At 43.3% G+C, this 24891-nt stretch overlaps 1 protein-coding gene across 1 annotated transcript in view; it reads left to right on the top strand.

The window, feature by feature from the left end:
* Positions 1–4868: 4868 nt before the first annotated feature.
* Positions 4869–24891, top strand: part of PIAS1 (protein inhibitor of activated STAT 1) — a gene marked incomplete at its 5' end in the record, with an annotated part of 60391 nt that continues 40368 nt past the window's right edge. The window contains one exon of the mRNA XM_084267954.1: positions 4869–4994. Coding sequence (XP_084124080.1) covers positions 4869–4994 — 126 coding nt within the window. The remainder of the gene's footprint in view (positions 4995–24891) is intronic.

Genomic DNA, 24891 nt, shown 5'->3' with positions numbered 1-24891 from the left:
CGTTCCACTCAGGCAAAGGAAATGCTTTTGCAAGTGTAGATGAGTATCTACCATTTCTTGGAGGACCCCCTCCCTTCTCCCCCCCTGTATTCTAACTTAATTAAAAAAAATAAAACCAAATAAATGCCAGAGAAAAGTGAACAAAGGTGCTTACAGAACTAGTTCTGTTTAGTTCTCCTGGGATGAAAGTTAAATAAATTAATTTAGCTAAATTAAACTACCTGCTGCAAGGCCGGTAGGATGCTGTTACCTTCTCAGGACGGACTGCCTGGGAACACGGACGCCTCAATGTTTCGATACACAGAGCAGTGGCCTATGACATGAGGCTCCTCTAGCTGAGTTTTGCTGTTGAGACTACTGCTGTCGTTTATATTGTTAACCGAGGCTGTATGAGTGTATTTTGCATGAGACTTTTGTGGCTGGTTTGAAGGGAACTCAGGCACTTTGCCTCTCCTGCACCTCTGCTCTCTGAAGGGGCAGAAAGCAAACCATCGCTGGGGGCTGTGGCCTGTGCGTGGGGCAGTTGGGTGGCTCCTGCAGGCTGATCCCCATGGAAGACAAGCAGGGAGACCTCATTTTGTTCATCCTCACCCAAAAACTTAAGTTTCCATTTAGGAAGAGTGCTACTTCATTTGACACAGTCCAAATATAGACCAGCTTAGCTATGAAGGGCAGGCCTTAAGAACATTATTAGCGGAGCGCTACGAGCGAGCACATATCCATTGACATTGGAGCGGAAAAAGCTAAGCAAATAATTTTAAAGAATGGGCTAATTGTTGTGCCTTACTACCATTGTCTTGCAGCTGTAACGCTTTGTGTAGCAGTGAAGTAAACAGGGAGCTGAGCTTGACTTGGAGTGTGTAGTTCCAGGCAGGAAACACATTATAGAGGGCATTCAAATAGCAGGCCGTGCAGAGAAAAATGGTAATGATCTGTAAAAAAATTGCAATGGGGAAAGAGTTTGTATAGTGGCCACGACAGGCTCTGAGTACTTGGGTGTTGTGAACTGCACTTGTGTGCAGCAATGAAGCAAGTTGATGTTTAAGAACTGCAAAAACAGGAAATACGCAGATGAAGCCGGGATGTGTCACGCTGTAACGCTGCATGTGTAATTAAAGATTATAGTAACTCATTTACATGTGCTTTCCATACTGCAATAACATTGTTGTATCAGGAGATCTAAGGGGTATAAAAGAAGTGACATTAACAAAATGGGCCAGTATCTTTCCTTCATTTAGGGTTTTAAGGTGATTAACACCCCCCCCCTTTTGTAAGTTGTCGTAATGTGGGCAGCAAAGATGTAATCAACCTTCCTCTTCTATGTATGCATTAGCCCGTGCTTTGGGCCGGGCCCGAGAGCTGGTGGTAACACAGTATGACATAATTTAATACAATATTGTACTTGGATGTGAATTTAGGGGGAGGAGTGTGTACCAGCCAAGCCTCAGTCACTCAGTGCTGCTGACCTTACTATACAGCCTGTTGCTTGCAGAGACCGAAACGGAGTGATTTTATCTGATTTACTGGCTACTCCATTTTCTTCACATACAGCCAAATAATTGTAACTAAAATGTACTTCTATGTTGTTTTTTTTTTCCCCCCAGAAAAGGCTATTTCAGCAGCACATCTAAATTTTTTTTTTAATGCCTCCAATAATCTCAGGAACAAAAGATGTTTTTAATGGCTTGGTCATGTTTTCTATCAAGAAACTGAGTAATCGAGAACCTATCTTTAAAAAAAATTAAAAATTATATTCAGGATGGAAAATGCCCCCCAATTACTTTTGAGCACAGAGTAAGTTTGACTATTAGATGAAGAAGGAGAAGTCTTGGAGACTTGGACTAATGAAAACAACATGTTAGTAGGGAAAAAAAATGCATATCTCTTTTAAAAATGTTATTGTGTCTGAACATGGTTTTAAGCAAGTGAGTTATGTGACGTGATACATTTTTGGGAAGGTTACTGAATAGGAAAATAGAAGAAATGAGAATGGAAGTTAGATTCTGGATGTAATTTATTTTACTGCAGCATGAACTTTTGAAAATTGGGATTTGAAAAATACCAAAACTTTACATGGTTGAGGAAAACACCGATCTTTATTTTTCTCTCTCTCTCCTTTCAAAAAAAAAGTTAAAAGAAAAAACATTGTCATTTTAGGTCAGAAATTGAAGTGGCTGATGACAAGAAAACTATGTTGGAAGCGTTCTTATCTGCTCCAGTTGCACCCCAGCTGCATTACTTGATGGGCACGTCCTTTGGAAATGAAGACAGACGCGTGACAGATCTGAGTGTTGCCATCGCTGGCAGAGCTGGAGCAACAGAGAGCACCTTTGGAAATGGCTGCATGTTGACAAAGTCTTCTCAGCAAAGAAACCACCATCTAAGTCTCAGGAGCAGAGAGGAACCAAACTTCATTCCATGTAAATAATGGTGTATGAATAAAAGCACGGATTGCTTTACCCATTAAGTTCCTTCTTCATGCTAAAGTATACACCACGTCAGAAAAAGAAGTGACTACCAGAAGTCCAGACTGGAAAATAAAGGGCTTGTGCTAGCTTTGTCCGTAAAAATATTTATTTAGGCTGAACCATTTTGACTTGAATACTCTCTTTCCTCTTAGTTTGCTTTCTTATTTTAATGTATCTGAAGACATTCTCAGCCTGTTTTATTTAAAGCACGGTTTAAAGAGGACGCTGTGGTTTATGGCCATGTGTCAGGTTTGATAGTGTTATGCCATGATTTAGCAAAGCACTTAAGCACATGTCCACATCCCACTGAATTTGGAAGGAAGTGAAGAAGCAAAGGAAAAACTGTTTGCTGTGCAGCAAGCATCTTTCAGGGGAGGGGGGTGGAAAAAAAGCAATTGAAAAAAAAAAACCAAACCCAATTTATCTTTCCACGATTGTGTTGTTGCCAAATTCTTTAAGCTAGACATAAACTCACTGATGATATTAGATGATGATTATTAAACATATCTAATCATTCAAAATGAAGTATTCTAAACTGGGCTGGTTCAGACCACTGAAATAGATCAGCTAATTCTGGTACCCGTGGGCGGACTGGGTAGTCATCTGACTTTTATTTTTTTTTAGATATCTTGCCTAGCGCCCTGCCCCCTCCCCAAACCAGCATTTGGTAACTCTTCATTACATGCAGTATTAAGCCCAAGCATCGCTGTATCACTTCTCAGCTTTTTCTAGCTGCTCCTTGTTTTCTGAATGCTTCATTTCAGATGCTGAACTGCGAAAGATATCAATGAGAACAGCGGGTACTCGGCATACCTGCAACCGAAATGGGACCTGGAGAAGAAAGAGGGATGCTAACCTGGACTCAAAAGACACACCTGGGTTTTGAGTCTATCTGGTCTCAATACCAAGCTGGGGAATGTTTCTGGGTGAAATGTTTTGAAACAAAATATTTGGAAAGAGATGTGTGTTGTTTTCTTTTGTTCAGGAGAATCAGGACTTCATATATATTCTTTCCAATAAACAGGATGGTATCACAAAACCTACTTACTAGAAAGATATTTGAGACCATGGCCACGTTCTTCCCTCAAAGGGAAACTCCCTTAATTTTAAATTGTGGCTAACTCCTTGGGCCATACGGGAGGCACAAGTTATAATTCAGTAATAGTCGGTAATCTCTTTACTGCGGATTCCCTGCGTGGCCTCGAGCACACTTTCTGTAATCTCTTGAGTTGGGGACATTAATGCTTTTTTCATCTTGCAGTGCAAATACTGTAAGTGCTTTGTGAATGTATTTCTGAATTTTATAGCAGCAATGGAAAAATAGCAAATTTTGCATCTCTCAAAATTTAAGATGTACAATATTGGTCACGTTCAGCAATTTTTTCCATCCCATGCCAAGTGGTGAAAGTGTCATGGCAATCTGTAATTACAGAGTAACACACAGGTAAAAGGAAGCTGAATCAAGCTGAGGTATGTAACTTAAATGTGAGTATTTAAGCTCATCAACTTCAGGACTGATGGAGTCTTCTCACAAGGCAGCATTTTGGCATGTAATTTTTTTTTTTCGCCAGTGCATTATCTGGTCTGCTGTTGTCAGAACCCACGTTTTACTCAATGATGACACAACACAGGCAAGTATAGATCTAAAAGCTCTGCTCTGATACTGTAGGCCCTTACAAAACCACCTGCGTTGCTTTTCCTAAGCAAGAGGAAAATCCGGGCAAGCTCACGTTGCTTCCCTGAACTTTCTCTGTAGTAACTCCGGGAAATAAAACTTATTTCCCACTTGACGCTGCAAACCAGGAGTTGGGAGGGCGGCCGGTGGCAGGGCGTCCTTCCACCCAGCCCCACAGCCACGGTGCCACCCGCCGTAGCCCGGCTGGAGACGGGCACCCGTCCCCGGCCTTGGCGGAGCCCGGTCAGCCCGCACCGCCCTCGCTCCCGCCGGAAGAGCCCCCAGCCTAGGTCTGCGCTGCTTCACTCCCAAAGTACTTAAACGCCGCGGATGAAGTAGCAGGAGCCAGGGTTGGAAATTCCGGTTTTTAAACGTCTTATTGTTACAGGAACGCGCGTTTCGCGTCTTCCCTCTGGTGATCCTCTTCGAGGGGGGCCGCGGAGGAGAGCCGGGGCGCCGGTACCTCAGCGGCGACGCTCGCGCTCCCCTCAGCGCCCCGCTCCCCTCACGGAGTGAGCAGCGGGGAAGGCGGGACGGAGGGGGCAGCCCTGTCAGGGAGAAACTTTCCAGGCAGGACGATGGCTACACGCTGTCCCCAGGGCAGACCGAAGATGGCCCGGCGAAGGCTCAGAGCTCCTCACGACCCCGGGGAAAAGATCCCGCGGAGCGTTCCCCACCGAAGACTCCCCCCCGCCCGGCGCGGCGCGGCGCAGAGGAGGGACAAAATGGCGCCGCGATTCAAACGCTGCGCGCTGCGTGCCGGCGGGGGGGCGGCGGGGGGGCGGTGTCCCGGCGGGGTTCACTGCGCCTGCGCCCGGAGTTGCAAGATGGCGGACAGTGCGGAACTAAAGGTAAAGCGCAGCTTCAATTCCTTTCGCGATGCCCCTCGTTGCCGCGCTTGGGGCCGCTGGGGCTTCGCTTTCCCCGGCGCCGGGGGCCGACAGAGCCGCTGCTGGAGCTGCGCGGTGCCTTGCGGAGCCTCTTTACCGGGGTGGCTGCGGCGGCGCCCCGCCGGCAGCGGGGGCTGAGGGACGGGGCGGGGAGCGGAGCTGTCCTCCCCTCGGCTCCCGCCCGACCGCTCTCCGTCGGGCAGCCCCGCCGGGCCGGGGTGGGAGTTAGTAGCGGGAGCGGGCGGGGAGGGCTCCCCTCAGCGCCGGCGGAAGGGGCGGTTGGGCTCGGGCCGGGTCGTTGTGGGGGTGAGGGCGGCGGCGGCGGCGACGACGACGACGGCCGGGGGAGCCCCCGGGAGTTACCGGCGCTGGGCAGCGCGACTCGGCCGCCCCCGAGACGGGGGGATGGTTTCCCGGGATCCCTGCAAAGTTTCCAGGGGACTCCGCCGGCGGCGCCGGGCGGGGAGCGAGCCCTGAGGAACGGCTCTGCCCGCGTTGACAGGCGGCCGGCTCCTAACGAGCGCCCTCGCCGCCCGGCCCGGGGAGGGAGGGAGGCGGGGGGGGGACACACACCGCCGGGGGAGCCCCGCTTGCCTCGCCCCGCTCTATCCCCCCGGTAAATAAAGGCCATAAGAATCAGATGCTGGGGAGTTCTGAAATGTTAATCTTGCGGCTGTCCCTGTCATCTGTGAAACAGCATCGAAGCCGGGTGCTCCGGAGCACCCTCGAGCGAAGTTAGAGCTCCCCGAGTGGGTGAAGCAGGGGCGGGGTGGGGTGTGGGTGTCCCGCTGGGTTGTGAGGCGGGGGTGAGTTAGGTGGGACCCTGCTCAGGATGGAGGAGAAGGGGCAACTCCATGTAGTGTGTCCCATCAGGTATTTTGAGGAACAGTGGTGGTGGAGTAGCCGGTGGTGGGATATTGACACTGCACTGAAGTTCCCCACCCCCCCCAATCCAACCAAAAAAGCTCCCCAGAACCTTCCCAATCACTTTGGCAGAGCGTGTGGGGGTGCAAACTCTGCCTAATGCACCAAACGGTGTCTTCAAAAGTTTGAGAATATCATTGCTGTTTCACAGGTTCATTATTCATCAGGACAGCTTCGCTCTTGTACTTGAAAGTCAATACGGTGAAAGACGCAAATGAGAAATACATTAAATGATTAACGTAAACTACAACACGTGTAAAGTATGGCTAGGGAAACATTTTGCCATTCTGTAAGGTTGTCGTAGGTCTCTGTGTAGCGAAGGTTTCTTGCACTTTCGTTTTTAGATGCTTAAAGAGCTGTCAGGATGTAAATAAATATCAAAATCTCTTGCATGTTCCAGCTTTTTGGGGTCTGTGTCTGCCAGGTCAGGACAAACAGATCCTCCTTTAAATTCTCTGCTGGTTTTGGGGGTATCTTGCAGAGTATATTGCCTAAGCTGAGTTGCTTTTTTTGTTTCTTTTTTTTTTCCTTTACCATTTTTCCAAATTATGCTTCCCACATAACAAGATAAAGGCTCGGGATGTGATTCCGGTGTTAAACATTTGTTAATCTTAGCATGGCAAGTGGATATACTGTGTTTTACTAAATAGTGACTTGTAAAGAGTGCACAGTGGGTTTATGTGATGCCTTTACAAACAGGAGTGACTCAAACGGAGTGAAGAGAGGCAAGAGCTGAGGAATAAAGTTGTTCTTTCTGATGCATGTTAAGATGGCAGGGTGATGGTCAAGGAACAGTGCTGAAAGGCATGGTTTTACTAGGAAAATCAACAATTTATCGATCTTAGGAGCTCTGAAACCTGAAGCCTGTCATCCATCGCAGAGCCGCTGGGCTCCGGGTACGTATCGGTGTACGCGCTGGTCTGCGTGAGCGTGGAGGCCTCTCCTCTTTCTCTGCAGCTTTACAGGTGGAGCTTTCATACAAGTGTATTTTGTGTCTGCTTGTCATCCCGGACTTCTTTATTGATCCCTTTCTGAAACCTGCTTCTTGAGAACCAGTTGGGAGAAATTCCGCCTTTTTTAAAGTACTGTTGTAACCTCAGGGACCTGAAGGGTAAATGTCACGCTGACTAGTTTATTTTCCATTTCACTTCACTGCTCAGGATGTGCAGTGGTACTCGCAGGCTGGTGCTGTAGGATGGCAGTAGTGCTGCATTTGGTTAGAAGTTTTTTTGGTTTTTTTATTTTTTTATTTTTTTTTACGTGTCAGTTTGCATAAGAAAAGAAAAATAGTTACTTCCTAAGTTCATACTCTGAAGATTTCAATACGTATGTTTTTTTCCCCTTGGAGTGTACAAAGAAGAAGAGGTGTGTGGGTGTGTCCTGTGTCAGGAAAGAGAGGGAAAGAGAGGGGGTATGAAATTTCTGCTTAGAGTTGTAGCTGTCACATAGCAGCTTTTCAAGAGGAGTGCAGCTCAGTTATTAGGTACTGGATGAGGTGAGTGCTCCTTGGAAAAACATGGCTAATGGAGAAGGCCGTTTTATCGTAGTTGGGTGCAGTGGGTATTTTCAAGCAGGAGTACAGCCTCAAAAAGCTTTTAAATTCTTTCTCTTTTTGAAAGTTTAAAGGAGACGTAACTGAAGAAGGGTTTGTGATTAAAGCTCTGTTTGAAGAATGAACAGTGAATTCCTTTCATTATTTGAGTTTTCTTAGGTAAAACATTTTCACGTTTCTCTTCTGATTAATTAGCAGATGGCATTGATTACAGATTAGTGAGCTTTAAAAACTACAATCAAATGTAATAGTTGCACAGTAACTAACTTGTCTTGCCCAATTAAGTTTGTCTGAAAAAACTTAGTCAGGTTTCTAAAACTTTCTTGCCTTTCTGTGTACAGAAATGTGGGGTTACCTGTGGGTAAGTTGGGGAATGGTATTGCAAATGCATAAAGTAAAATTAAAGATCTTGCTTCTTCCAGAAAAACAGTGGTCGTTCTTACCTGCCACAAATTTTCATAGTGTTCTAATCATGAAATAGCATTTCCTGTAACGATCAGGAGTCTTTTGCCCTGTTTGAGAGTGTTTGTCCTGTTGAGGGGGAGGGTATAATAAAACAGATAAGAGCGACCCTACTTTGCAGATCCCAAGCTTGTAAAGTCACTGAATTCTTTGGTATTGTCAGAGGTTTGGAGGAATTGAACCAGTATGTTTTCATTTCTGTTGATGCAACAAGGTAACTGAAAAGTCTGTTCTTCGTGCATCACCTCCCTAACTCTATAAGCTGAAGCGTGTGTGAATTTCCCCGATCTTAATTACTATTCCTGTATAATTGCATACAGACTCTAATTTATCTCAAGGTAAGCTATTTAAAGCTCTTTCTAATTGGAAGGAGTATACTTGAGTGATTAAATCTTTCCTTCAATATTTCTTACATCTCTTTAAATTGGTTATTAGATTGTTGTGATCTTTGCCTTCTACTCAAGCCTTTTGGAAATCATTACACAGTTTGCAATAATCAATTCAATTATACATGGATCAAAGAATGAAAAAGAAAAGCTTATGTTTTAGTATTGTCATTCTTGATACTGTCCTAAGAAGCTGGTTTGGAAAGCACATGCTGGGAGGTTTTCTCCTTTGTTCTCTCTCCTTTTAAGAAAGTGCCTTTGGGGATTGAAGAGATCCCTGGTGTGTTTCTTGTTAGACACAATTTATATTTAAAAAAAAAAAAAGTGAGCCAAGAGTTTGAATGAAAATTCATAATAGCATTTCCACACAATGGTGGTGAAAATAAACCATTTAAAAATATTCAGTTGGGAAATACCCCTCCCCTAAATACAGCGAAGCAGGGTTTTTTTGTGGGGGAGAGGCTAGTAGCAGGGCTTCCAGGTGGTGTTGGTAATAGTGACAAATGGATCTCTGGTATGGAAATGCATTTGGGCTAAATTGCATCGTCAGTGCTAATAAGTGTAAGCTACCTATTTCAGTCTTCAATTAGAATTTTACTCTTCTGTATTATGAGCTATTTTCGCTTAATCCTTTTATAAGTTGCTGGGGTTGCGTGTTTCTGTGATTGAAGTGAGTATAATCCACTTTTCATTGTTATCAGAGTCCATGGATTACGTTATTTTCATGCCTGTAATTTGGTGCGTGTCAGTATAATTGTATTTTTAACTGTATTTTGGGCTAGGTATCTTTTTTTGAGCTTTTGGTCTTTGACACTGAAATGACAGCTATCACATGAATGAAACTGGCAGCTGTGCATGGCTGCTTAACCATCAGAGCCCCAATCCATAATGCTTATTTATTGCCAATTAAAAGCAGATTGCATTTTGTGTACACGTAAATAAAGTGTCAGCACACTTCTGGTGTAAACTCCTCTGGAATGTGAGGGGCCATCCTGGAAGTGTTTGTAGGCCTGAGCAAGTGAAACACACTTACTGCCACTTGTGGGAAGGGAGGTATCTGAACCGATAGTTCATAGTAATTATTTTAATGGCTTTACACTTGTTTCTCTTTTGGATGTGCAGGTATTTAGAAATCAAGGCTTAGAAGCTAAGAAGTGGGTGGAAGATGCATCTTACTTAGCTTTACTCCATTTGAATAAGAGAAAAATTGTTATTGTGGGGAGGGGAAGGGCTTGGGTCTGCTTGGCCATTGCCAAGAGTGTTTACGGAGCACAAGACATTTGAAAGCATCCTGTGGAGCAGGGTGTAGAAAGTTAAGATATCTTCAGATACTGAAGTTATTTATAGGGATGCAGATGACTGGTATGGTTTATACTCTGACCTGCACTCATACAGAGTGCAGAGATAAGTGCGGACTTGTCAGTAATGTGTTTGGCACGGTGGGTTTTAGTTCCTGCAATCCGTTCTCGGAAAAGTCAACATCTGATCATTTTTCTCTTTAGTGCCATTATAGTGAAAAACAAAACAGAACTTCCAAACACTTGAGACTCGAGTGCTCCCTGTAATTGTTCTGAGATACCCCCAGCCCTCTCTGGTCCTCCGAGTGCCGAGCTGCTGCGTTTCTCTGAAGCGTCTCTTGTAATCCCTGCTGATTGTAGTATTGCTTCTGAGTGAGCGCCGAGCTGAACCCTGGGGCTAGCTGGGTAGTGGACTCCATCGGCCCGGGGTTCATTGGTCTCTGCTGAAACTGGAAGTACTACTCCCTTTCTTCATGTGAAGCAATGTTTAGAAAGGGTTACTTTGTGAGACCGTGGGATCACCCAGTGTCCCAGAGGATTTGTGGCTGGGAAATGGTTTGGATCTCTCACAGATCTTCACTTACATGGTCATACTGGTGTTTGGCCCTTTGGCTCTGTAAGGAAAGAATTGCACAAACCTGAAGTTGTCTAAGAAATGTCTCTCTACTATTGCTGCTGTGCTTCCCCTTCAGAAACTTTTGCTTTGACAAAAAAATGTGGCAGGTGCCCTTCTAATGGAAGACTCTGCTTTATCACCCTCCATAAAAATGTAGTAAAAGCCTTCTGAAAGCCACGATTTCAGTCAAGAATGCAAACAGGGATTTCACGTAAAAAAAGTTGTCAGCATATACCTTGCATGTCTTTGCAGTCCAGATTCCTTGTGCTTTCCCCATAAGTAGGAACTTACCTCTAGTGAACACATAGATGTGCCTGCAAGAATCACAGAGAAATGTTTGCCCTGTTTTTAAGGAGGAGAAATGTTTTGTTTGGGTGACTTCTGTGACACAGGCTTGGGCAGCTGAATCTTCTTGGTCATTGTCTCATTGCTGCATCACTCTTCTAGTTCTGTCTAGACCAATAAATGCTGGGAGTGTTGGTCTGGGCTTTTTAAAATGAAGATGATAGGATTTTATGATGCAAAAATTGCATGTAGTACCTTCAGTGGTAGTCTGTTCATGAAAATAAATGCCTTTGTTAGAAGTAGATTTTTCTAGTTAAAGGGGGGTAGTGGTGAGAAGAATACTGTATTAAAAAATGTTTATTTCTGTAATTTTACTCAGTGCTATCAGAGCCACTTTGAACAACTAGTCTGCCATAAAATGTGGTTGTTTCAAAGGAAGCTTTGGGGCTGCAACAAGAAGTAAAAGATGTTAAACCTTTGAAAATGAGAATACGTAGAGTTGAAGATGGGGATGAGCAATGTTAATCTTACCTAGTCATGTTCTGATTTTACAAATTTTCAAATCAAACCAAGTAACATTATATTCTTGTTCTCTGTGTGCTGCAGTACACACCTTTCTATTGTCATTTCTTTTCTTACTGTTAGTTGTGGAGACTCCTGTGTCTGTTGCAGCTCTATTGATCCAGGAGTTTGTCAGCAATTTGCTTAAACTTATTCTCCTGGTGGGATTAGGGATGGCTGTAGATACACTGCCGTGTCTCCACTGTTCCATTCTTTCCCTTAGCCTAAACTGGAGGAATACCAGAGTGCTCTGGAAGCAAGCATGGTATTCCAAGACTAGGAATTAGCAGGAGGTGGGTGTTTAGGGGTTTGTCTAGAATACAGAAATCAAAGAAATGAAAAGCTAATGTGGAGTTAGACCGAAGGTCAGTTTATACTTGACCTTTCTGTCTATAGGAGGTGACATGGGACAGATTTATGTAGGAAGTGGCATGATAATTAGAGGAGACTTTCAGAGCCATAGCTTGGTAGGGACAGAGTGCTAGGCTCTGCAGCAGGGCAGAGACTCTGTGGGCATGCTAAAGTTTACTTAGCACAGACGACAGAAAGATAAATGTTTCTTTATGGGCATCACTGAAGAATGCTCTGTAGTGAACTTCCCTTGTTTTGTTGAGGAAGTGGTAAGAGCTTTCTGGATATATGCTAATGAACATATATGAGTTCTGCCTCCTGTTTCTGCTGGGTCTGCAATGGGCTGTAGGTAATGCTTCCAGTTTCCCTCCTAGAAGTAGGTTTAATAGCAGGAGAGAGTAAGAAACGGAGAGTTTAAATCCCTGCCCTGCTTTGGGGTTCATACACAGCCAACAACATTTCCGGAACAGTAAGCTGTGAAGCATCCCTTTATCTCTCTATGCCTTTCATGTTTACAGTGTATACTGAGTGCTTTTTCCTGTTTCCAGCCCCGATACAATGTGCTGTGCTAAATTCTTCAAACCAAGAGTTCAGTAGGATTGATTCTCTGGTTAGTTTTTCATGGTGTTATTTTCAGTTTGACATCTTGTTGCTGTTTTGATCCTGATTGTAGATTATTTCATAATTTTATTTGGAAGGGATCTTGGGAAATCTCCAATCCAACCTCCTGCTCAAAGCAGGATCAGCTGTGAGGTCAGAACAGGTTACTTGGGACTTTATCCAGTCTGGTCTTTAAAACCTACAAGGATGGAGACTACACTACCCCTGTGGGCAACCTCTGCCACTGCTTACTGTTCTCATGGTGATTTTTTTTTTTTTTCTTTTTAAATATATCTCCAATCAGAACCTCTTAATTAAGCTTGTACCTGTGGTCTTGCATCCTTCTGCTCTGGATCTCTGTGAAGATAATGGCCTGATGTTTTCTTGATGACTATCCTTTACATGTTCAAAAGTGGTAATTGGATTCCTCCAAAGCCAGGCTGAGTAAGCTCTGTTCCCCCAGTCTCTTACCAGATCATCTTCCTGCACCTCACATCTTTGACAATAAGATAAGAGCATCTTGTTCGGGGATTAAATTTGGACAGATGATTCTGTGCCACAGGTGCAGTTCTTGACGAGGTTTTACTCCTGTGGATTTCTGTTAGTGCAGATGTATTACAAAATCCTTAACATCCTCAGAAATGTGCAAAAGTGGTTGCTGAGACTGTCCCCTGGTATTAGCTGGAAAACGTGGAGGTTGCTTCAAAAAGTTAGATTTCAAAAGCAGTGAACCTTCTGAGGGGAGACGATGACAGGCAGTAGGAAGGCATCTTTTCACCAGGAGGCTCCATAGGATCCTCGTCCGTCTTCAAAATCAGTATACTGAGCTCTCCCACTCTTTCCTCTCCTCCCATTAAATACAAAAGCAGAAGTCATAGGAGGTCAGTTTCCTTACTGCTTGGTAGCAGCATTGTCTTCACTCTGTGAAGATGTATCTTTTGTGGCCACAGCTATTGTTCGCAGACATAGATTGGTTTGGGTTGGAAGGGACCCCAACACCCATCCAGTCCCATCACTGGGACACCCCTCACTAGCCCAGGGTGCCCAGAGCTCCATCCAGCTTGGCCTTGGACCTTGCCAGGGACCCAGGCACAGCGACAGCTTCTCTGGGCAGCCTGGTGCAGTGCCTCACCACCCTCACTGGGAAGAATTTCTTCCTTACATCTAACTTAAGTCTCTCCTCCTTCAGCTTCAGGCTATTCCCCCTTGCCTGTCCCTCCCGCCCTTGTAACCAGTCCCTCCTCAGCTTTCTTGTTGGTCCCTTTAGGTACTGGAAGACTGCAAATGTGATAAATATTCTCAGAAATTTGGGTTGGGTGGGAGTTAAGTCATAATCTTTGGGCAGAGCTGAGATTAGAGGTGTGGTTTTCTAAGATAGGTTTATACTAGGAAAAAACCCCAGTTCTCTTCCAAAGAGATTACAAAGTATAAAACTATAGGGTGCTTTAGGTACGCTAGAATGTTATGCTGAAGCTGTAGGGGTTTGTGTTCACAGTGGTTCTTGCACTGGGCTCACACTCAAGCTGCCAGCCAGTGCTGTGGCTTTACTTTTCCCTGCTGTACAGCTCACTATTGAGCAGCTGTAGGGTCTGTCTGTCATTCAGTGTGTTCATGGGATGTGGTTCCTTAGGTCCATAAAATTTCAGCCTTGGCCCACTTGCCTGTGTGTTTCCTTGATGCTGCTTCTTAGTTTTTGGTGCTCAGGGAAGCAGGTTGGCAGCTGAGCCAAAACACAGAGTTTAGCAAGAGAATTTCTCTCCAGTTACTTCTGGGATTAAAACTGGCTCTGTGCAGGACAACAGATACTCCTGAGAGTCACTTAGTTGGTCTAGTCTAATCTCAGTCCTTCTGCCTATTTGTGGTCTATGTGTAAGGTTCCTCTAGATTTTTCACATGAGACAGTGTGTGGTGGTTTAGCACTGGATGGAGGCCAGATACCCACCAAAGTCAGTCTATTACTTCCCTTCTTAGTTGGACAGAGGAGAAAATATATATTAAGAGGCTCAGAAGTGAAAATAAGGACAGGGAGAGATCATTCTGTCATCCACGGCATGGGCAAAACAGACTCAATGAGGAGTGAAGAAGGAAAACTATCTAATTTATTACTGTACACTACAAAGAACAGTGAAGAAACCAGGGTCAGAAGCGTGACCGGATCTTAAAACAAACACAACCAGATCTTAAAACATTTTCCCCCCACCACTCCCTTCTTAGCAGACTTTAGTCAGGATTTTACTCCCTTCGTCCCTGCTGTTTGCAGCACAGCAGAGGCAGGGACTGGGGAGAAAATGGGATTCTCAGTTACTTCTTCATGAGCTGTTTTCCAGATCTTACAACACTTCTACTCCGCCCCCCCAGCCCAGCTCCCTTCTTAGCAGACTTCACTCTAGTCATGATTTCACTCCCTTCTTCCCCCCCGATTGCAGCACAGGGGTTTCCTTCTTGGCCAGTGAGGGGGGGGCATTCATTCCACACCTTCCCCCTGCTGCACCGTGGGGTCTCACCCACGGGAGACAGTTCTCCACGAACTTCTCCAATGTGAGTCCTTTCCCACAGGGCTTTATCTCTTTATCACAGTGTCTCTCAGTCCCAGTCCTCCACGGGGTTCCAACCCTCCCCCCAGCAAACCTGTTCCAGCACAAATATCTCTTTCTCATCTCTGTGTCTCTGATTCTCCTCATGGCTGCAAGTGCTGGAAGGGGCTTGTTCCAACGTAGGGTCACAGCATCTCCTCTATGTCTCCACCTGCTCCATCCAGTGTGGAGCCCTTCCTGGGCTGAAGGTGGGGTTGCGGCCTTTCCCATGGGTTTTTCCATGGGCTGCAGGGGCATCTTTCTCTCCAGCACGTGGGACGCCTCCTCCCACGCCCTTTCCTGGCCTTGGTGTCTGCACAGCTTCTTATATCTTCTCACTCCCTTCTCTGGTGGCAAAACACAGCTGGCTCCTGGGTTGTTTTCTCCTACATGTGATTCTCAGAGGTGCTATGACTATCTCTCGGGCTGCAACTTTTGGCCTTGAATTGCTCGTTGTTTATAGTTAGGCTGGCAGAAAACTAACTGCTGCTTACAAAAACCATCTCAGCAGCACAGCCTCACAAAACAGCAACACAGTGCCAGAGCTTCCTCCTCATGAAGTCCATCGTCCTTCTTAACAAGAGCATCTCAGCTTGTTCACTGGGGCTGTCCAGCCACATGTAGACATTTACTGTCCCTTAAAGTGGGACAGTCTGTTAAGAATCATTCTGGGCTGAAATTTCTTGCTTACTTTCATTTACAGTCCTCTGCACGATGGTCCCCCTGCCCTTTTTGTAGAGCAGGGTCTGTACTTACCAAGACTGCTCCATTCAGCATTTCAACCGAAAATACCATTAATTAGTATGCAAAAAAGATAGAAATAGCAGTGAACATAGTTTTGCTTGGCAATTTAGCGTAGGTGCAGCTCACTTTTTATTTTTTTTATAAAGCAGATACAAGCAGAGGCCAAATACAATAGGAATCATGTGTTTGGTTCAGGTAGAATCTGTTATCTGAGCTGTAGGAGTGTCGTAAAAAGTTGTGTGGATGAGAATGTTTACTGATACATTCATTCCTTGTATTGTTTCTTGAGACTCCCTTGACAAAATGATCTCACTTTTGTGCAGATGTTGTATCTTGTTTCCCTGGTGCAAAATAAGAGTCTTTGAGATAGTCCAAGTGTTCCTGTAGATCTTCAGCTTATTGAAAAAGCTGTTGGAGACAGCTCTACTCAGGCTATCTATGGAGTTGTTAGTGCACCTATAAATATATTGCACCAAAATGAAAAATAGAGAAGCTTCAGCAGGGGTACAGAGACAAAGCTGTTCTTTTTCTTAGGTTCTGTGTTGATTTAGCAGTATCTCATCAGTGAATCCGCTGAGGCCACTTGATGGCAGGGCTTCAAATTTTTTTAATCAAGTACCAGAATGGCTGTTGGTTTGAATTACAAGTATTTTAGATAATATTTTTCTAAAGGGTGTACACCCAGGTTTTCATTCAGTTAATTTCCACTTTTTGGTGTTAAAATTTGACTCTTTCAGTTGAGAAGTAACATTTTAGAGGCTTTCGACAGTGTCACCAGAGTTTCTGAGGAAATGGCTGAAAATAAACACTGCGATATAAAGGGAATCTCAAGAAAGTTAAAGTAGCTGTGCTGGTTCAGACCAAGGGTCCAACTGGCCTCGTGTTATCACCTCCAGCTTCCAGAAGTGGGTGTGTAGGGAAGAGCGAAACCAGGACAGAGTATGAGAAATGAGTGTCACCTCCCTGCAGTATTCTCCTAGTCTCTGGCTATTCAGCTCGGTTCTCTGAACCCAGAGAGGGTTAATAGACGGACAAGTTGTAACAAACCTGTTTTCTAAGTGCCTGTCCAGGTCCCTCTTGAACCTGTATGAACTTTTCTTGCTCAGTCTTTTGCTAGGGTTTTGTGGTGTTCTGGTGCTTGCTGCATGAGGGCCCTTCTCGCTGTGCTTTGAGCCTGGTTCCAGCCCGCCTCACCCACTGGTCACTATATTGTGTAATGAAGGAAGAGCTGATCCCTGCCCACTCTCCTTGTGCTGTTCACGGTTTTAAAGATTTATATTACCCGTCTCCACATTCTCTGTTTTCTAGGCTGGAAAACCTCAGATTTTGCCATTTCTTAATTAGAGGAATCATGCTGAACTTCTGTCATCCTGTGCAACTTTCAATTTCATATATATGTGTGTATATATATATATATATGTATATATATATTTATATGTATAAAAAGATGAGACCACCAAAACCACCCCTGCTTTGAGATCTGGGTGAACCAGCCACTTATATAGCGTATAATGATTTCTCATTTGCTCTCTGTTCCCTTTCAAATGATTTCTAACAGTGATTTGTGTGTTTGACTGCTACTGAGCTGATGTTTTCATATGTCTGTTTATCTTGGGCCTGGGAGCTTGCTCTAATGTGGTAAAGGTCATCCCAGAGCCCATCACTTTACATGTAAAGCTAGGTCTGTCTGGTCTGCTGTTCCCCATATGCATCACTTTGCATTTACTGCTCTGTCACTGAAGTCTTTCAGCGATTCTTCAGTTTTCCCTTTGTCCTTATAGCTGCGTCATATTGTCAGCAACTTTGTCACCCTGCTGATCACTTCGTTTTCTACGTAGTTAACGAATAGGTTAAGCTGTGTGTGCCAGCACAGGCCCTTGCAGAACTCCACGCATGACCTTCCTCTATTGTTTGGTTTTGGAACAACTTGGACACATTGGTAACAGAAGAACTTTGAATGGCAAGCTAAGGATCTATGGCCTGGCTTTGTGTTTTTTAAAATAATTATCAGTGCTGTTAGAATACCCAGCTTGTGTGTGCAGACTGGATTTTCATAGTTTCCTTTGACCTGTACTATTCTGTTGTTTTTAAACATATGTAGAAATCTGAGGTGGTGCCAAGCTGTTTTAAGGGGAAGCAGAGATGTGTTGAGACTTGTTCCTATGTTCAGTTAACTAGAAAAGTTTTGGGCTTTTTTTAAACGCACCTTGTTTTTTGGAGAACATTCCCAGAGCTTAGTAAAGGGTTTGAGCTAAATATTACTTGATTAATTGCATTGACTCCTTCATTGCTTGGGCCTGTGTGTGGCTGATGCCTTAATGCCTCTGTTTTATTTTTTCCCCCAATACTAGACTGTACTATGCTTTTGACATAAAGGCTGAGCAAGTTTTTGAAGTTAATACGATGCTTACGACATCATTACCTAGATGATATGTAGTGACTGTGTCGGAAGGCAGAAGGGTGAAGATATTTCATACTATGCTGGGCTGAAACCCAGAAAGTGCCTCATTTTGTCATGAGATCCTAAATAATCCCCCTTCCCCCCTCCTTGGCCTGTATGTGTAAAAAGGGACAGGCAGAGGATAAATTCATGAACATGTGAGAGTCATTCAAATGACATTAATGAGCTGCAAAAGGCTTGTATATATGCAAATTCCTATTCAGAGCCGGATTTGGATGAGTGCGGTTAATGAGGTGGGGCAATAGTTTGGTCAGTGAAGATGAAAAGGAGCGGTGACTGGAGCAGCATCCTCCCTCAGCCCTGCGAGTGGGGTGGGAGTTGGGGGGGTGTGGGGGTGCAAGGCAGCTTCACCGCAGGGTAGGAAAAGTAAGGGAGTGTTTGTGTCCACAGTCAGTCCTGCAGAAACGCTGCACATTTTCTGTTTTCACTTGGTCAGGAGTTGCTGGGAAGTTTAAACTCTGCTATCAGAGTTTTCTTAGGCAGCTCTTTCAGTTCTGGTCATTCTTGTGGCTGAAGCCAAGTTAAATGAAATATCATTTTTGGAGTTTACTTGCAATGATTTTCATGTATTTTAAATCATAGGTGTGGCTGAAACTTGGCTTATAAAAACCTTCATTCCATCAAGCAGTTTGTTTCCATACAGGGCAGGAATTATTGTGTGAATAGATTGATTGAATTCAGTCTTACTTTGATTGTAAAAGTTCAGTGCTTGAAGGATGGCGGCGGGGAGGGGGACAGTGTGTCAGATTGATGGCACTGGGGAATGAAATATCCCTCTTCCCCCTTAGCAAGCATCCTTAGTGCCTCCCCATAACACGCCTCAGCATGGCTGTGAAAGAAGTGTTTCTATAGGGTCTTATCTGTGCTATATGTGGGCTGGGAAAATACAGCATGGAGAATGTATTCTTACTTTCTAACGCCCTGTTGAATGCTTTGTCCTGGGATTAATCATTACGAGCTAATGAGTTCTTAAGCACTGCATGCTTGTCTTCAAGCCTATAAGTAACATGATGCAGAAAATACAATTTTCTGGTGCCTACAAAACTGAAGGGTGGAAGGACAGAATAGCCCAAACTCTTGAGGGGTGAAGTAGGGCTGTGGGGTTAGGATGAGTTTTGTCAGAGTCTAGGCTTTGCCTAAGATGCATCTTCTCAGTCTGTCTCTGGCTGCATGTTGTCATTTGAAACTGTTTTCTTTGCCCTCTTTTGAATGCTGAAGAAAAGCAGGAAGGTCTGCTTCCTCCTCTATTATTCCATCATCTTTTTGCATTTTTACATAGTGGGAAGAAACCAGTCGTTGTGGGTGATATGGAAACCCGAGCTTCCTGCTTTCCCTTTCTTTGTGCCCATGCCTCTTTTAGATGTCTTCCCCAGGATACGCATTCAGTGTTTGGCACTGCTGCTGCCCTGTTGCTCTCCTTCCAAGCTGCCCTGGTACTTGGAACAAAATCAGGCTGATTCTTGACAGTCTTACTGATGCTTTAGTGTTGTGAGGAGCAGCCAAAGAAGTCAACCATGTCTCATTAACTTGACTGACCTGGGGTCCTGAATCCGACTCGGTGGGAACTAGGCTGAGTACTGACATAGTAAGATATTTAAAATGGGTGATAAACTTCTGACTGCCAATATTTTCATCTGGGTTTGGACAGTGACATAACAAGAAGTTCTTTTTTTTTTTTTCATCCAGCTACAGATTTCTTTTCTATAATAATAAAAACTATATTTTGGCTCTTTAAAGTTGGTCTGTCTCAACATGTGATATAAATATTAATTCTGTTATATTGTTGCATGCAATAAATAATTCAATTTTTAATGCTTGTGTACAGTTAGGAATAAATGAGGCATTAGTGTACATTTAACTGCTCTATAAATTGTCAGACCTATAATTTGTGTTCCCTATTGTGCTGTGACAGACAATAGCTCTTCAGAGTTTGAAAAACTGAGTTTCTGTGCGTTGCTGGGTGGACACATGTGGTTTGTGCAGTTTTCTTACTAGCAGTTTGCTGTTACATGGCTACTCTCTGTTCTAGATGCCTTGTTGAGAGACAAAATGGGCTAGGATAGGTAAGAATGATTTTACTAGGTGGTCTTCTTGGGTTGCATAGTCAGTGCATCAGAGTAAAGGCCATCTTGAGATAATCTGTGCTATGAGAACATCGATGTATGAAACTTAGGGCGTCCTCAGTTTCATGCTGCGTTAGGCAATCTACTTCATTTCTGTGGTGCATCTTATCTGATACTCTGAGGAACTGTACTGTAAAAGGGAAGTTTCTTAGGATTGTTCAAGCTTTTAACTCATCTTGATGACTTACTACTATATGACTGCATATAAAGGAGTGTGTACTTTGGCTTCCTTCTGTAATTTCTATACACAAATTTGAAGACCTTATGAGATAAATCATGTTCAGAATGTCTAGCTTTTTTTTTCTTTAAGACTCCACAGATGCCAGTATGATTGCTTGATGGACTATTTCTTTTTAGCTTGTTGACACAGTGGGAATTCTTGGCTCCATTGCGTATTTCTGTGATAACAATTAAGACTAATTGTCAGTAATATTAAATTATTATTCTCAGTGGACCAGTATTAGAAGGGAATAGGGTGTTTAGCCATGGGATTTCACAGGTATTTGCAGTTAGCAGATTTATTTCATCAGTGTTCCTTTTCTTCCTTTGGAAAGGGAAATCTTTAAATGCTGAATTATGATTTCCCATACCGGATGTTTTATCTGATAATTTTTCTGCTCTTCTCCCTTCCTTCCACCTTTCCTTCCTCCCTAGGTCTTGTTGTAGTTGTTATTAGTTGTGGTGGTGGTGTTGTTTTTTATATTGCCACGTATAAAACCACTACCATTTCCCTGCATCTCGTGAGATGGTGTATGAACAGGGTGATACCGGGACATGGTGCCCAGTGACAAGACTGGTGGCAGCTGTGGCCCTGTCTGAGTTATGGCTCTTGCTGTCCTTAGTTGTGTGGATGGATTCAAAATTTGTGGGAAGGTTTTAACCCAAGTTTTGTAGTTCTTCTTCTCTGGGGACATAGCAATTGGTTATTTTTAAGAGAAATGAGAATCAATTATATACTGGCTTCAGCCTGCTGTTTAGTACTTTAAGTCAGTATCCAGATTTAATATGTAAGTCAGTATCCAGATTTAATATGATTGTTAAGTAAAACTTTTTGAGATACCAAAACAGTAGTCAGTGATGACATACTGTGTCTTCTGTGCTGCACTCTAGAAAATGGGACAAATTGAGGAGAGGATAAAAGTCAGTAGTTTATCTAAAAGTATTCTGGGTATGTTTGGCTCTGTAATTTCATATCCTGAAGTTATCTCATTTGAAGCTAGAGGTATAGGAAAAGTTTGTTTGCTTATAGTGGACAATTAGCTCTTCAGCACTGGATGGTAACTTACAGCATGTGGAGAATACCTCATTTTGCAGTTCTGTAAGGTGTGGAATAATTTTTTTTTTCTTTTTATACCTTGGTAAAATACATATCTATTATGGCAATAACTTGTTTTAATCAAGTGGTGCTTAAGTTGGCTAACATATGAGGAAATAATGTCTGTTGATGTAGAAATTTAAATAACTTGCAAGCAAAATCAACACTGACTGTAAGAATGGAGGTCTTGAAATTGTTGTATGTCTTGCTGTTAAGAGATTCTGTAAGCTGCTTGTGGAAGCCGCCTCTTTATCCATGTTGCAATATGAGTACATTCATTGAATTCCAGGTACATTCTTCTCCAGCTTTCCTTCAAAATTCACTTCCAAAAGCCACATGTGCTTCATGCAGGTATTTTAGATATTTAAAAAGTAACTAGAGCTTTGTTTTCTAGTGTGCTGCTGAAAAATTATTCTCAGTTAGTAGACCCCCTATCTGTAAATACCGAATCAAATCACTTATGTAACCATTGTTTTTGTGTTTTAATTACATATTTTAAAATTGATCTGGTTTTTTCTTCTTTAAAATCGCTGGTGGAGGGTGAATAAATCCCTGTTTGTGACCTCCTGTATGGCTTCCAGAAGCTGAGACTACTTGGTCCAATTTTTTGTTTTCTTTTTTATACAAGGAAACAATCTTTCAGGCTATTACCAAATGCTGTATAAGTCGTTACATTTGGTAATAGGGATGTAGACCTTTCAGGCAGTTTGTTAGGGAGATAATAGCAGGACAAACTCTGTTTATCAAGCTCTTTGGACAGCTGTGTCTGTGGCTAGCTTGGGCTTCTCTGAAGCTTATTGTATAGGAATTAGCTCTTCTGTCAGCCAGTTGAAAGGCTTAGTTAAGGATAAGAATGTTCTTAATAAAAAGTAAATTTGTCTGGCAATGCCCTCTCCCAAATAGCTGAAAATAATTGTCTTTGTTATTAGCCTTAGGTGTAAGCTGTTTGTCTTTAGAAATGTGCATTGTTTTGTATCCAGAGATTGTCTAAACTAGTATTTCTGCAATTACTTGTCATGAAAATTATGCTCGTGCATAGCTCTGTAAAAATAATTCCCATTTGCAAAGATAAATACTCTAGGGACAATTAAGTTTGAGTGTGGCTGAAAAAACCCGGAGTCTCCAAGAACTGAAATGAAGATTACTACTGTGTCAGCAACCTTATTTAATACCAAAAGTAATAATATAGTTCACCTAGTGAATAAAATCTCTGGAGAATGGTAAAACTTTTGTTACGGATTAACATAAAATGTGACTTACTCTAAATCAAATACAATTTAGACATGACTAAAGTCTTGGCAGACTTTCTCAAGCAAATTACTGCCCTGGCTGCCCACCCCACTTCTCTGCTCTGGCAGTGTTAATGTGCAGCCAGGGAGGCAGGGCAGGACATGATGTGACTTGCAGGCCATCATATTAAAAAAATGATAAAAAAAGTCCGCAGATTTAAGTGTTTGAGCTCTGAAGTGGCATTTTTGGGAATGTGGGCACACAGTCTGTTTCAGAGGAAAAAAACCTCTTGGGAAGGGGGTGGAGTAGAGATTGAGGGGGTCAATTGCCTACACCGATTTGCCAGGGTATATGCGTCAAGGCTTTTAGAGGATATTTCACATATAGGATAGCATAGCAAAATACCACAGGCATCTGCAAAAAAACATGAGACAACTTCTAACACATGGGGATTATATTAAAAATTCCAAACTCTGCCTGCCTGTTGTTACTAGCCCCCAGTTCAGTGGGGCTGGGTCTGCCTTGCAGTTTTCTTTTGCAGTATCTTTTCACACTCCAGTGAATATAGTTACTTTTTCCACAGTGGGTTTTTCCCTCTCTGGCAAGTGATGGACATCGCTAAGAACTTATTTGTGCTGGTTGCAGGATTAGCTGGAGCCTCTGAACTGTGGGCTGGAAGGAGAGCGGAGACTTACTAGTGTCAGTGTATGGAACAGCATCGCTCTCCCCTTACTAAAGCTTACTAAATTTGAGGACAGTCAGGTTTTACCAGCACAACAGATACGAGCAAGCAGTGTTTGCCAAGAGCAGGTAAGAGGGTTGTTGCTTGTAGTAGTTGATCTGTGGAATGAAGAGTTGAATGGTTACGGTGTACTTAGGCAGTTGTTAGTGAACTGCCTACGGAAGGATGGCAGCAGGACATTGCAGGATCAAAAGCCCTTCAGACAGAATCACAGTTTTTAGATGATCTCGTCACGGCCAGAGATTCTGAACATTGGCAGGTGCTTCAGTCTGAGCTTCATCGTTTGGGTAGGTTGGTTCAAGGGTTATAGTATGCCACTAAGGAAATACATTGTTTGTGGGCGTGCCTAAAGTAAACAATATCCGATGACTTCAGCTTTGTAGTGTACTTTCCCTGCCAGCGTGGGAAGAAATAGGTTACCTGGTGAAAAGCATGAATATGGCCTTTGACCTTAAGGAAGCCCATATCTATGGAGATACCAACAGTAGGTCGGTCCAGGTGGTTTTTGGCATTGACATATATGGACATCATTCTGTTGGCACATTTTAATGGATTAAAATCTATTTTTAATGCTGGCTGATGAACGCATAGATTTAGCCACACAGTTATGAAATGCTCTTTATGAGCACTGATACACTGTGTAAATACAGGGTTTCTTTGATTAAGAAATATCTCCTTGCGTGTGTAACAAAAAGCAAATAATATTTGTACTTGCCACTGGTTTGTACCTATTCTTTTAGTGCTCCTTACCAGAACATTGTGTGTATCGTGCTAGGAGACAGCTGAGTTTTTCATTATGAAAACCAATCGCCTCCTCAAAGGTTGTAGTATGTTGCATATTTATGACTGTTCTTCTGTGCTTTTGCCTCCCCTCCATTATGAATTATGGCGACTTCACCCTTAGAGTGTTTTGGTTGCATTAGACAAACGCAGGAAGTTACAGCCTGTCATCGAGACGCTTGAGCTTCCATGAATTGGTCGTTTCACTCCCTCTTGCAGGTTTTCGGTAGACTGATTTCAATTTTTATAGTTTCGCCCTGATAGCTTCCTTGTGTGAGTCTTGCAGATAGAATTTAGGACATGGGAATGTGCCTTCATAAAAGATGGGAATATTTTTACCTTCATGGTCTCCCATTTTCACAAATCTTAAATGCCTAGGAACGCAAGAGTTTAGCTGGTGTAACTGTAGAGAGCTCATGTAGCTCAGGTATAGCTTTCTTCTCCAAAAGATTTATGTTGGGGGTTAAACGGGCTGTTCATAGCGTGCAAGAACCCTCCTGTATTTTTACAGCTGGGTGTTGGAGGCATACTGAGATTAATTCAAAACCATTTCCATACTAATCTAATGCTTCCTTGTAGCTTTTATTAGAGAAAACCAAAATTTTTATTTGACTATTTTTAAAAAAAGCCCAACAAACCTGCCCTTTGGAAGTGCATTGTGGAATTCCTTGAATAGTAGTTTCCTTGTTTCATAAGGGGAAGGTTTACATTTGTGTTGTCCTTGAAAACAGTGTGAAAACAGTTTTGCCAGTGTGAATGTGTCCATGCCGTTAATGCAGGCAGCAGTTGGAGCTGATCCCTCGGGATGTGGGGCTAGAGGTGTTGTGCAGGGTGTCAGTGTGGAGGCTCCTCTGT

This window comes from Gallinula chloropus (genome assembly GCF_964237585.1).
Source record: "Gallinula chloropus genome assembly, chromosome: 9".
Classification (NCBI taxonomy): Eukaryota; Metazoa; Chordata; class Aves; order Gruiformes; family Rallidae; genus Gallinula; species Gallinula chloropus.
This window is presented reverse-complemented; position numbering and strand designations above follow the sequence as displayed.